Below are 11,210 nucleotides of genomic sequence, written 5' to 3'. Positions count from 1 at the left end.
CTTAGCTGTAGAGGGCAGTGTCACTGGCCCTCACATGTGGGATCCGAACCGGGGCCCTCTGGCGTCCCAAGCCAGTTCTTAACCATCGCGCCACTTGGCCGGCCCGGCACTTTTATTATCGCCGATTTTGCAGGCCATCAAGGCCCAGAGAGGTCATGCCACTTACCTAAGGTCACACAGCCAGAAAGTGACAACAGGGACTTTTACCGTCAGTTTACAGATGAGGAAACTGCAACTCAGAAATGTTAATCTACTTGCCCCAGTAATGCCATACGGCTAATGAGTGGGGGATCAGGGGGCCCGGGGGAGGGCTGATTCCCTGACCCAACTTACGTGACTCTGGTCACAGTTACGGAGGTAGCGATCAAAGGCCTGAATTGGGCCGGTGGCTCTTACCCACTGTGGGGTCAGCTCAAGATGGCAGCCAGAGTGGGAGCAGGCACTTCCCAGCCTGCAGCCCGCGTGCTGACGCCTTCCTTTCCTTTACCAGTTCATAGTCTATGATGTGACCCACCAGAACACCACTCTCCTCTTCCAAGCCAGTTCCCTGAGACGTGGGGCTTTCTACAGCGCACGGGTGAGGGCCCAGGCTCGGAGGTATGACAGCCTCTGGAGTGAGTGGGGCCCCAGTGTCACGTGGCAGAACGGTGAGTATCCATCCATCATGAGTCCTGGCTTTTATTCTGTGGCCAGATGCTCCCCCGGCCGAGCATCTGGGCTTTCCACATCATAGGATGTCTCTGGCTGTGGTAACAGATTACAGGCTGACACGGTGTACCGGCCGGGAAAGGTAGGCCAGGCGCAGTAACAGAGAAACCCGCAGCGTCTGTGGATTAGCTCTGTAGGAAGGTAGTTCTCGCTTGCAGAGGCTGGGAACTCAGATGTCTAGAATGGGGATTAGGACAATGTGAATTTCGCCGGTTTGTGGGTGGTTTTTCTCCCTGTGGCTCCATCATTCTCTAGGACAAAGATAATTATTAGCCTTTTTGTGTTGTAGACTGGTAAAGCCTGTGGACCCCACCTCAGAAGAGCATTTTTAAATGTATAAAATAAAATATATAGGATTACAAGGGAAACTAATTTCATGGAAATGCAACTATAAAAACATTTTAAAATGTATTTATCTAAGGATGTATGCTTCTTTAGTAACATGTTAAAAACAAGATCTGGTGGTAGTTCTCATAAATGCTGTAATTTGAAAGTAGATGAGCATAAGTGGCATTTCGTGGCATGGCAGCTGTAGTGTGACATGAGAATGGCTGTGATATCTGTTGGGAGCTGAGTGACTGATACTATTACTGTGGTTTGCTCCCTCTATTCCTAATGGGAGGAAAGGCGAGGTGCCAGAAGGTAGTGAAAATAAAGATGTCATTTCTTTCCCATCCAAGTTCCCAGACTCCTGAATTCTGTCTGCAACCTTGTTGGAGGTCTGTGGACCCCAAGCTAAGAATCTCTAAGGGCCCCACCATTGTCTGCATCCAGAAAGGAGAATGTGAGCAGGGAGACCACACTTGCTTCTTAAAAGCCTTAACCCGGAAGTGACACATATCACTTTCTCTCAAGTTCTAGTGGTGAAACTGGTCACATGACCACACATAGCTGCAAGGGATTCTGGGAAATGCAGTTCCTCACTTGGTAGCTACATTCCCCCAAACACCTCTTTGCAACTTTATCACATATGGCTTTTGCAAGAGAAATATTGAGTTATCTCACATAACATGAAGTATTATAAGTGGACCTTCCCAGGTTTATATAGCAGTTCAGTGATGCCACCCCAGAGTCTTGTCTCCTTTCCCTCTGCCATCCTTAGCATGTCACCTCATGGCCCCCAGTTGGCTGCTGCATACACCCTCAGACCCCAAAGACCAAAGGGAATGAAAGGCTGCCCCCAGGGAGTGCACCTCATGCATCTCTCTCTTTTATCAGGAAGAAAATAATCTTCCCAGAAGCTTCCCTGGAAGACTTGCCCTTGTGTCTCATTGGCCAGGACTGTCACATGGTCTCTCCCAACTGCAATGGAGTCTGGGAACTCAAATGTCTGGAAAGGGGACTAGGACAATTGTGATTAGCCTAAACCTAAGGGTGGGCACATTGCTACCTGTCAAAGAAGAAGGGGAGATAGGGTAGGGGAGGCTGCCTCAGGCATCGTCTCTACAGTGGGGAGGAGTAGGGGCTTTTGTGAACATTCAGTGAAAGACGGATTCTTCAAAGTGTGCTGGGTACAGTGATGATTGGCAGGTACTCCGACCCCACCCACACACGCCCCTTTCAGCATTGTTCACTTTGTTCTGTGGATGTCTCTTTGCCTATCTGCCTCCCACGCTGGGCTGTGAGCTTGGTAGGTAGTACCTTCTCTGTGTCTGTGTCTCCAGGCCCCAGAACAGGGCCAGGCACACAGTAAGTCCTTGGAAAAGTTTTGTTGAATTGATTTGCTTCTATCATTGACCTGGGGAAGGGAAGATAAGGAGAGGGGGAGAGGAAGGGAAATAGCTTGTATGGAACATATACAATGTACTGGACACTCACTCATTATGTCCACAAACGTTTATTGAGCTCTATGTGCCTGGCCCTGTGCTAGACACTGGGGAATCAGCAGGGAACAAAACAGACAAAAATCTCTGTTCTTGTGAAACTGGCATCCTAAAGGGGGAGACAGGAGATAAACAAGTAAACACAAAAAACAAATCCAATGGGTCTAGATCCAATAGACTTATATCTAGTCTGGGAAGAAAAGAAAGCGGGTAAGGGCATGGAGTGATGGGAGGAGCAATAGTAGAGAGTATGTGGGAAAGTTTTTTGGAGCCGGTGACAGTGAATGAGGAGAAGGAGCCAGCTGTGTGAAGAGGGTAACAGCAAATGCTTATTGGACATGCAGTGTAATATATACTCTGAGTGTAATATGTATTAAATCATGTAATCCTCACATCAACCCTGTTTGATGCGTATTATTATCAACCCCGTTGTACCGATGAGGACACCAAGGCACAGAGAGGGTGAGGGACATGTCCTGGGTCACCAGCAAGGATATGACAGAGTCAGGCTTTGAACTTAGGTAGCCCAGGTCCAGAGTCACTGCCCTTGACCTCTATGCTTCGGGAAAGACAGAACAGCAAGTTCAAGATCCTGGGTGGCCCTGAGCTTTGGAGGTGCAGGGGACAGTGTGGAGAGGGCTCAGTGTACGAGGGGGCGGGTAGGCGGGGATGGGGTGGGAGGATTGGGGACGGCCAACTCATGCAGGGCATGGGAGGGCGTTTCCCTGAGGCCTCAACGTCCAGCTCTGGAAACTTGAGAGTACCCAGCCTGATGCAGGCTTGCGGCTTCCCTCCCGCCTCCAGACTACGAGTGGCCCTGGGAGCAGCACCTTCCGATGGCCATCAGCATCTCCTGTGTTGTCATCCTGGTCATCATCCTGTCCTGTTACTTCAGCATCCTCAGGTGAGTCCTGGGCCAGCCCCTCTGGGGTGTGGGATGGGTGGGAACCCCCCACCCCAGCCTGTCAGCTTGCGGTCCTTCATTCAACAGTCAGTATTTATTGAGCAGCTACTATGTGTGAGGCGCCAAGGCAACAGCTGAAACAAAACCGACACAGACACTGGATCCCTGTGGGGAGACAGATGCAAGGTCAGCAAATGACCATGGCCATTTCCATAGCAGTCCCTGCGCTGAAGGAAACACACTAGGGCAAAGGGGAGAATGATTCAGGTGCGGTTTTAGGTGGGGAGGTCAGGGCAGGAGACCTGAGAGGTGAGACCTGATCGGGGTCCAGAGACCCAGGTTCAGACCCTGGCTCTTGCTCTTGGTAGTGGGGGGACTACTGGCCTTGGGTCCCTCTTTTGCAGATTGAGAAACGGTGAGAACATATTTTGTCCTAAAAGTCCTAAGAGAGTCTGGTGGGTGGGTGGAGGGGGGAGGGGCGGTAGAAGGAGCCTGGTTTCCAGTGAGTCCGAGTCCTAGAAATCATGATGGCTCAGCGCCTCAGTCTTCCCATCTCTGAAATGGGACTAGCGAACCCTAACTCACTGTGTCAGGATTAGCGGAGGCCGAGGATTGACATGAGCGTGTCTGTACTTTGCAGGGCACACATTATGTGTGCAGAGAAGGCAGGTTTACCTCTCCACGTCTTGTCACTGAATCCTCTGAGCCACCCTGGGCGGGTCTTTTCTCCTTTTCTGAGCCTCAGTTTCCCCGTTGCCTGTTCTTCCCAGCCCCACTCATGGTGCATTCCAACCTCCTGGCTGTTTAAAAAAAAATTTTTTTTTTAATGTTATTGGGGAACAGTGTGTTTTTCCAGGACGCATCAGCTCCAAGTCAAGTCGTTGTTTTCACTCTAGTTGTGGAGGGCGCAGCTCCTTGGCCCATGTGGGAATTGAACCGGCAACCGTGGTGTTATGAGCCTGCGCTCCACCCACCTGAGCTAACTGGCCGCCCCACTGCTGTTCTTTGAACACACCAAGCAGGTTCCTTCTGAGCCTTTGTGCTTGCTACGCTGCCTGCCTGGGAAGCCCTTCCCCCAGGCATCACGTGACTCGCTCCTCTGCCACCTTCAGTCACTGCTGAGAAGTCACCTCCTCAGGGAGGCCTTCCTGGATCACATTCTCCATTCCTCTTGTTCATTTTTATTCATGGTGCTTATTGCCGTGAATGAATGATGTCATAGAATCACTCCTGTATCTGTTTGTCTCCCTCTTTGAGAAGGTCCATTCTGGGAGGGCAGGGCTTTTGTCTGCTTGTTCACTGTTGTGACCCCGAGGTGGTACATAGTAGGTGCTCAAAAAAGACATGTTGACTGACTGAGTGGAGTAGGTGGAGGCTAACCTAAGACCTTCCCTCTCAGAGCTGACCCTGCACGGGTCCAGGCTGACCAGGAAGAGAAAAGGACTCTGTTGCTCCTAGCGTTTCCTCAGCTTCTCAGGCCATTCCAGGCCTCTCCCTGGCACCTTGCTCCTGGCTTCTCCATAGTAGGGCTTGTCAATAGGAAAACCCAGAATTATCTCTCCTCAGCTTGAGTCTGTCCTACTTCTCGGTGGCTTGTTCCCACTGGGCAGTGGTGGCCGGGTCAGAACTCCATTCTGTGTAGCAGCATGCTGGAAACTCTTCTGCCTACCAGCTGGCACCTCACCTCTCTGGGCTTCGGTCTGCTCATCTATGAATGGGGCAGCACCTGTTTCATGGGGTTAGGAGGAGATAACCGAAACTACTCAACGTGATCGCTGACCCCTACTGAGTATCAGCGACTGTGGTCCTCTTTGTATGGGCGGAGCATCAACCTGTTAATGACTCAGAGGTCAGCACCTTTCCCTCTTCTTTTCCAGGATTAAGAAACAGTGGTGGGACCAAATTCCCAACCCTGCCCACAGCCGCCTCATGACCATTGTCATCCAGGAGTCTCAGGTAGGAGAGGGGGTTGGTTCAGATGCTTTGGTCTGATGTATCGGGAGGTAGGATCCCAGACGCCCAGGATGTGCACTGGCTTTCGGAATCTCCCGTGACAAATCAGGACGGGCTCAGGGTGGGCCGAGCAGCAGCTCAGTGTGGTCATTAGCTGCCCAGAGGCTATCCTGCCCCTTGCCGTTCATAGCTGCTCTTCCAGCCGGGTGGGCGCCTCTTGGGTTGGTCTCTTCAGCTTTTTTCCCTCCCTTGGGAGGAGATGACCCCTGAGGTCATCTGCCTGTCATGTTTTGGGGGTGTCCCTGTCTCAGGGCAGGAAGCCAAAAGGAGAGGGAGAGGGGGATGCACTTCCTGCCTTCCTCTTATGAGCAGGAAACTGCCCCCAAAGCTCTCAGCAAATCTGTCCTCAGCTCCCCTGGATCGCACCCCATGCTCTTCCCTAAACCCTTCACCTGTGAGGCGTGGGAACACCTGAGACCAACCAGGTGGCTATCCCTGAGCTAGGGGGTGGGGCCAGCGTCCCCAGGGCCATGGCCACATGGGGTTTGCCTGTGCAGTATCAGGGTTCTCTAGGGAGAAAGGAGTGGGGGGTACAGAACCTGTCTAGAACAGATGGGCCGGGTATCCTCAGTTCTCCAGGGACCCTATGGCAGGCTCCGGAGTCCAGTGGTGCTGGATTTGAACGCTGGCTCTGCCACCCACTCGCAGAGTGGGCTTGAGCAAGTGGCGTAACTTCTCTGAGCCTCAGTTTCCTCATGTGGGTTTCTAATAGCTGATGTTGGAATTCATTGTGACAATACATGTAAAATGTGTATTACAGGGTCCTGCACATAGTAAGTGTCATTTATGTATCAGTTAGCTTTTGCTGTGTAACAAATCATCCCAAAACATAGACAGTTTGAAACCCCAGCCATTTCTTGGGCTCTTGCTTCTGCAGGTTGGCAGTTTGGACTCAGCTCAGCAGTGGGGATGAAGGGACCCTGGGTTGGCTGGGCAGATCTTTGGGTTGGCTGGCACCCCCCACGGCCTCACTCATAGGTCTGGCAGTTGGCTGACTCTCCCCTGGGGCCGTGGAGGTGACTAAGCCATGGGTCTCTCACCCTCCAGCAGCCTGGCCCAGTTGCCACATTCTATTGGCCAAAGCAAGTCACATGGCCTGGCCAGATTCAAGGGGTGGGAGGAGCTGAGAGAACTGTGATAATTTCTGCCATCTACCAGAGCAGCTTGATATTAGGACAGCCTCCCTAATTCCCAGGAAACAGACTGGACCCCAGCCTGACTGGACCCCAGCCTGACTGGACCCCAGCCCTGCGTGATGTCAGGGCTTCCTTTTCCTACAGCAAAGCAGGTTGGGAAGGCCGCTCTGCTCTGTTTCACTGGCTGTCTCTCTGTTTCAGGTGTCACTCTGGAGGAAGCCGCCCCGAGGTCAGGACCCAGCCAAGTGCCCGTACGTATATGAACTTAGGTCCTAGCTACATGCATTTGGAAGAGGATGGAACTGGGGTAGTGGGCCCCATCGTGGAAGTGGGGTCACCACCCCCATGTCTGCCTTCTCCTCCTTGGCATTCAGCACTGTGCTTGTGACATTGGGTTTCAAGGGGTGACTGGAGAGGGAGTGGTCTGGGTAGGTGGGCTGCTGTCTGAGCCCCTTGAATTTCAGTGTGTGTGGGGTCAGGCACCTGTTGAATCCTTTTGGGGGTGCACAGCCTGGCCTGAGCAAGACTGGTAGAGTTGACAACCAGGGCAGTGGTGCCAGTCGTTAAAATGCTGACATGAAAAAAAAATGCTGACATTATTGCATACTGGTTGGCACATACCACTATCGGACACCGTTGAGTATGCCGCCATCACGCTGGCCTATTTAGCTTCCCCCTTAGTGCTTCCTGGGCCTGGCCACAATCCAGGAACTAAAGGGTTTCTACCTGGCACTGCAGGGGCCCCAGGATACTAGGAACCCTAGGACCCCACAGCCATTCTAACTGGTGATTACTTAAGCTGTGCACTGATATGTATTGTAAATACCATCCTTTCTGACAAAAGATGTTTTCTTACTCAATAGACTGGGTTTGTATTAGGTGCCAGGTTATATGCTGGGCTCCAGACATCCCAACGTAAGACCCAGACTCTTCAAGGAGTTTCTAGGCTCATAGTGGGATAGACTGATAGATTATTGATTATAAAGTCAGGAAGCATGTCTGCAACAGATAGACATCAGTCCAGGGTGACTTCCAGTGGGGCTTTGAAGGATGAATAGGAGTTTCTAAAGTGGGGAAACTGAACCCAGACCGAACTTTGTTTTTGCAGACACTGGAAGACTTGCCTTACGAAGCTCCTGCCCTGCTTCCTGGAGCATGGCACAGAAAAGGATGACGACTCCTCCAAGGTGGCCAGACATGGGCCTCTCCAGGGTCCCGGAAAGCCAGCATGGCACCCTGTGGAGGTCAGCAAGACGATTCTCTGGCCAGAGAGTACCAGCGTGGTCAAGTGCGTGGACCTGTTTGAGGCCCCAGTGGAGAGTGAGGAGGAAGAGGAAGTAGAGGAAGATACAGGGAGCTTCTGCCCATCACCTGAGGGCAGCGGGGCCAGCCCCCAGGACGGCAGGGAGGGCATTGCGGCCCGGCTGACGGAGAGCCTGTTCCTGGACCTTCTTGGCGGGGAGAATGGGGCATTTTGCCCACAGGGCTTCGGGGAGTCCTGCCTCCTTCCACCTTCAGAAAGTGTCGGTGCTCAGATGCCCTGGGCCGAGTTCCCAAGGGCAGGGCCCCAGGAGGCATCGTTCCAGGGCGAGGAGCAGCCTTTGAACCCAGAGCCAAACCCTCTGTCCACACCGAGGCAGAGCCTACTCTGCCTGCCTTTCACCGAGATGCCTACTGTTGTTGCAGACAATCCCGCTTACCGCAGCTTCAGCAACTTCCTGAGCCAGTCGTCAGGTCCTGGAGAGCTTGACTCAGACCCAGGGCGGGCCGGACGCCTGGGGGAAGGGGACCCCGCTCTCCCCTCTGCCCCCCAGCCCTCTGAGCCACCCACTGCCCTCCAGCCTGAGCCAGAAACCTGGGAGCATGTCCTTCGCCGGAGTGTCCTCCAGCACAGGGCGGCCCCCACCCCCGCCCCCGCCCCCACCAGTGGCTACCGGGAATTTGCATGCGCCGTGAAGCAGGGCAGCACCCAGGCTGGGGGAGCGGCGGGCTTCAGGCCTTCCGGAGAAGCTGGGTACAAGGCCTTCTCTGGCATGCTTGTCAGTGGTGCCATCTGCCCGGGATTTGAGGCCAGCAGTGGCGAGGGAGGCTATAAGCCCTTCCAGAGCCTTGCTCCTGGCTGCCCTGAGGCTCCGGCCCCCACGCGCGCCCCCCTGTTCACCTTCGAACTGGACATGGAGGTCCCTCATAGCCCTCAGAACTCACCCCTCCCAAGCCTCTCCCCAGAGGGCCTCATGCTGGAGCCAGTGGCAAAGGGAGAGGACAGCCAGAAGCCCTGGCTCCCTCCAGAGGAAGCCACAGACCCCCTCCGGGATGACCTGGGCAGTGGCATTGTCTACTCAGCTCTCACCTGCCACCTGTGCGGCCAGCTGAAGCAGTGTCACGGCCCGGAGGAGCGTGGCAAGGCCCATGTTGTGGCCACCCCCTGCTGTGGCTGCTGCTGCGAAGACAGGTCCCCAATCCTCGTGAGCCCCCTGGGGGCCCCAGACCCCTTGCCAGGTGGGGTTCCACTGGAGGCCAGCCTCCTGAAAGCCTCCCTGGCACCCTTGGGTGTCTCAGAGGAGGGCAAGCCTTCCCTGTTTCCCCAGCCTGCTCAGAGCTCAAGCCAAACCCCCAAAGCGGTGGCCACGCTCTCTGCAGGGCCCACGTGCGTGAGTGCTTCCTAGGTATGTGCCCTCTTGTCGTTGAGGTCTACAGGTGAGGACTGGGCCTTCCCATGCCTGCCAGACACCTCCTCCTTGAAGGCAGCCAGGCTCTCAGATTTCCGAAAAACTCAGAGAATCCTGGTATGAAGTGGGAAGTTGTCTGACACTGGAAGTTGTCAGACACCCCCACCCCCCCGCCATCCCGTTCCCAACACTGACAGCTCAGCACATCCTGTGGGAGTGGAGGGTGCCTGGCAGCTGTGTCCACAGCAGACGGCCCCAGGAATTAGGAGGATCCTGCACATCTCGGCTTGTGAACGAACGAGCCATTGGCCACTGCATAGCTGCTCCGGCATACTGTCCACCTAGTCTGCTGCCCATGTCTTGCCCAGTCCTGGGATTAGCTGCTGCTGTATTACCGGATTGGACGCTGAGCCTAGAAACTGACCGAGCCAATGGGCATGCCCTGGGAGGCCTTGGAAACTGATGGGAAATCGAGGTCCTGGGAGTGTGGTCGTTTGCCCAGAGGTGCCCATTCATTCAACAGAGCTTCATGAGGTTGATGCTGGAGGCAAGGTCTGGGCTGTGGAGGGGTGTGACGGTGATAGAGAAGCACATGAAAAATGGTGGTTACCAAGCAGCGACAGTTTGCTGTCAGGTTCCTACACAACTGTAAGACTGGGGGCTCCTGTTAAGCGTGGGTCCCCCACCCCAGAATAAACATGCCCAGCTACCTTGGGGGCCGGTCTGTGCCCTCACAGACCCCGTTGCTGGCAGCCACAGAGACCAGAGGGAGGAGGGTTCTTGCCTGAGATCCAGCTGAGCTGGGCATTCCAGCAATTACCCTGGACGTTGGCCCAGATCTCAGGTTGAGTAACACTTGTTTGCGTGCATGTCAAAGATTGTTTAAAACCTGGTGTTTCTGTTTGAGGAGTGTGGAATGGGAGGAGGTGGAGTTTTATATAAACAAAAGTTCTTTATCTTCTTTTTTCACATATTAAACACTGCCAAGCATCATTGTGAGCGCTGTATGTCTATTAACTCATTGAACCCTTCCATCCTGGGGAACCAAGGCCCAAGAGGTTCAGTAACTTAGTCGGGTTCCCTCAAGACAGGGATTCAAGTGCAATTTGTTGACTTAAGATGGGATTCCAGGAAATCCTGCTTGGGGAATGGGGCCGTGAGGCGGGGGGCATTAAAGGGTGTGTTAGTAGCAGTGTAGGCAACTGCCACTTAACCCTGTGGGGAGCTTCGGAAAGCCAGGCACTGTGTATGTCTAGAGGTGTCCCTGCCAAAGTCGGGGGGGGGAGCTGGGGTGTTCTCCTACTAACTCCCATCTGATACTGGAGGAGGACCACTTCCAGGGGCATCGGCAGCAGCCGCTACACTGCCAAGGTCACACAGCTAGCTAGTGGCAGGCCTGTCGCTGAACTCAGGCAGTGTCTCTGGCACCCAGGCTGCAGATGGGGTGATGTGTGGGTCTCAGAAAGGCAAGCAGGGGACCGTAAGCTCTTACGTCTGTGTTCACTCTCTCTGAGTAGATGCCCTGACTGCCACACTTGCCAAATGAAGGGCTTGGCTATTTGAGGTTCCTTCCTGCTCTGGCATTCTACACAAAGCACTGGAGGTGACGGGGAGCTCACTAGCTTACACGCAGCTTAATGTTTGTTAGAGGTACCTCGTTTGTGCTGAGCACAAATCTATCACTTTAGCTGTCTGAGTCAGCCCCCCCCCACACACACACAGTTTACAGATGGGGAAACAGCTCTAGAGGAAAAAGAATTTGTCAAGGTCAACAGGGAAGGGCAGAGCCTGAACTAGCCCTCAGGACTTTTCGCCTCCAAGAGTTTTTATAGGAACATACAATAATTTTATTTTATTTTATTGTTTTAAGGTTTTATTGGGGAAGGGGAACAGACAAGTTGCTGTCCTTTTGTTCTTCAGTCTAGTTGTGGAGGACGTCGCTTCACTGGCCCATGTT

General features: G+C 53.6%; 1 protein-coding gene across 2 annotated transcripts in view; it reads left to right on the top strand.

Annotated features, from left to right (window-relative positions):
• IL4R (interleukin 4 receptor) overlaps positions 1–10,246 on the top strand; it is a 33,447-nt gene extending 23,201 nt beyond the window's left edge. For both annotated transcript variants that reach the window (XM_019648782.1, XM_019648783.1), the window contains exons 6-10: positions 491–647; positions 3,336–3,435; positions 5,313–5,391; positions 6,786–6,835; positions 7,693–10,246. In XM_019648782.1, coding sequence (XP_019504327.1) covers positions 491–647; positions 3,336–3,435; positions 5,313–5,391; positions 6,786–6,835; positions 7,693–9,250 — 1,944 coding nt within the window. In that variant the 3' untranslated portion in view covers positions 9,251–10,246. The remainder of the gene's footprint in view (positions 1–490; positions 648–3,335; positions 3,436–5,312; positions 5,392–6,785; positions 6,836–7,692) is intronic.
• Positions 10,247–11,210: the final 964 nt, after the last annotated feature.

The sequence above is a fragment of the Hipposideros armiger genome, unplaced genomic scaffold (assembly GCF_001890085.2).
Source record: "Hipposideros armiger isolate ML-2016 unplaced genomic scaffold, ASM189008v1 scaffold_126, whole genome shotgun sequence".
Lineage (NCBI taxonomy): Eukaryota > Metazoa > Chordata > Mammalia > Chiroptera > Hipposideridae > Hipposideros > Hipposideros armiger.
The sequence above is the reverse complement of the archived record's forward strand: the minus strand, read 5'-3'. Positions and strand labels throughout refer to the sequence as shown.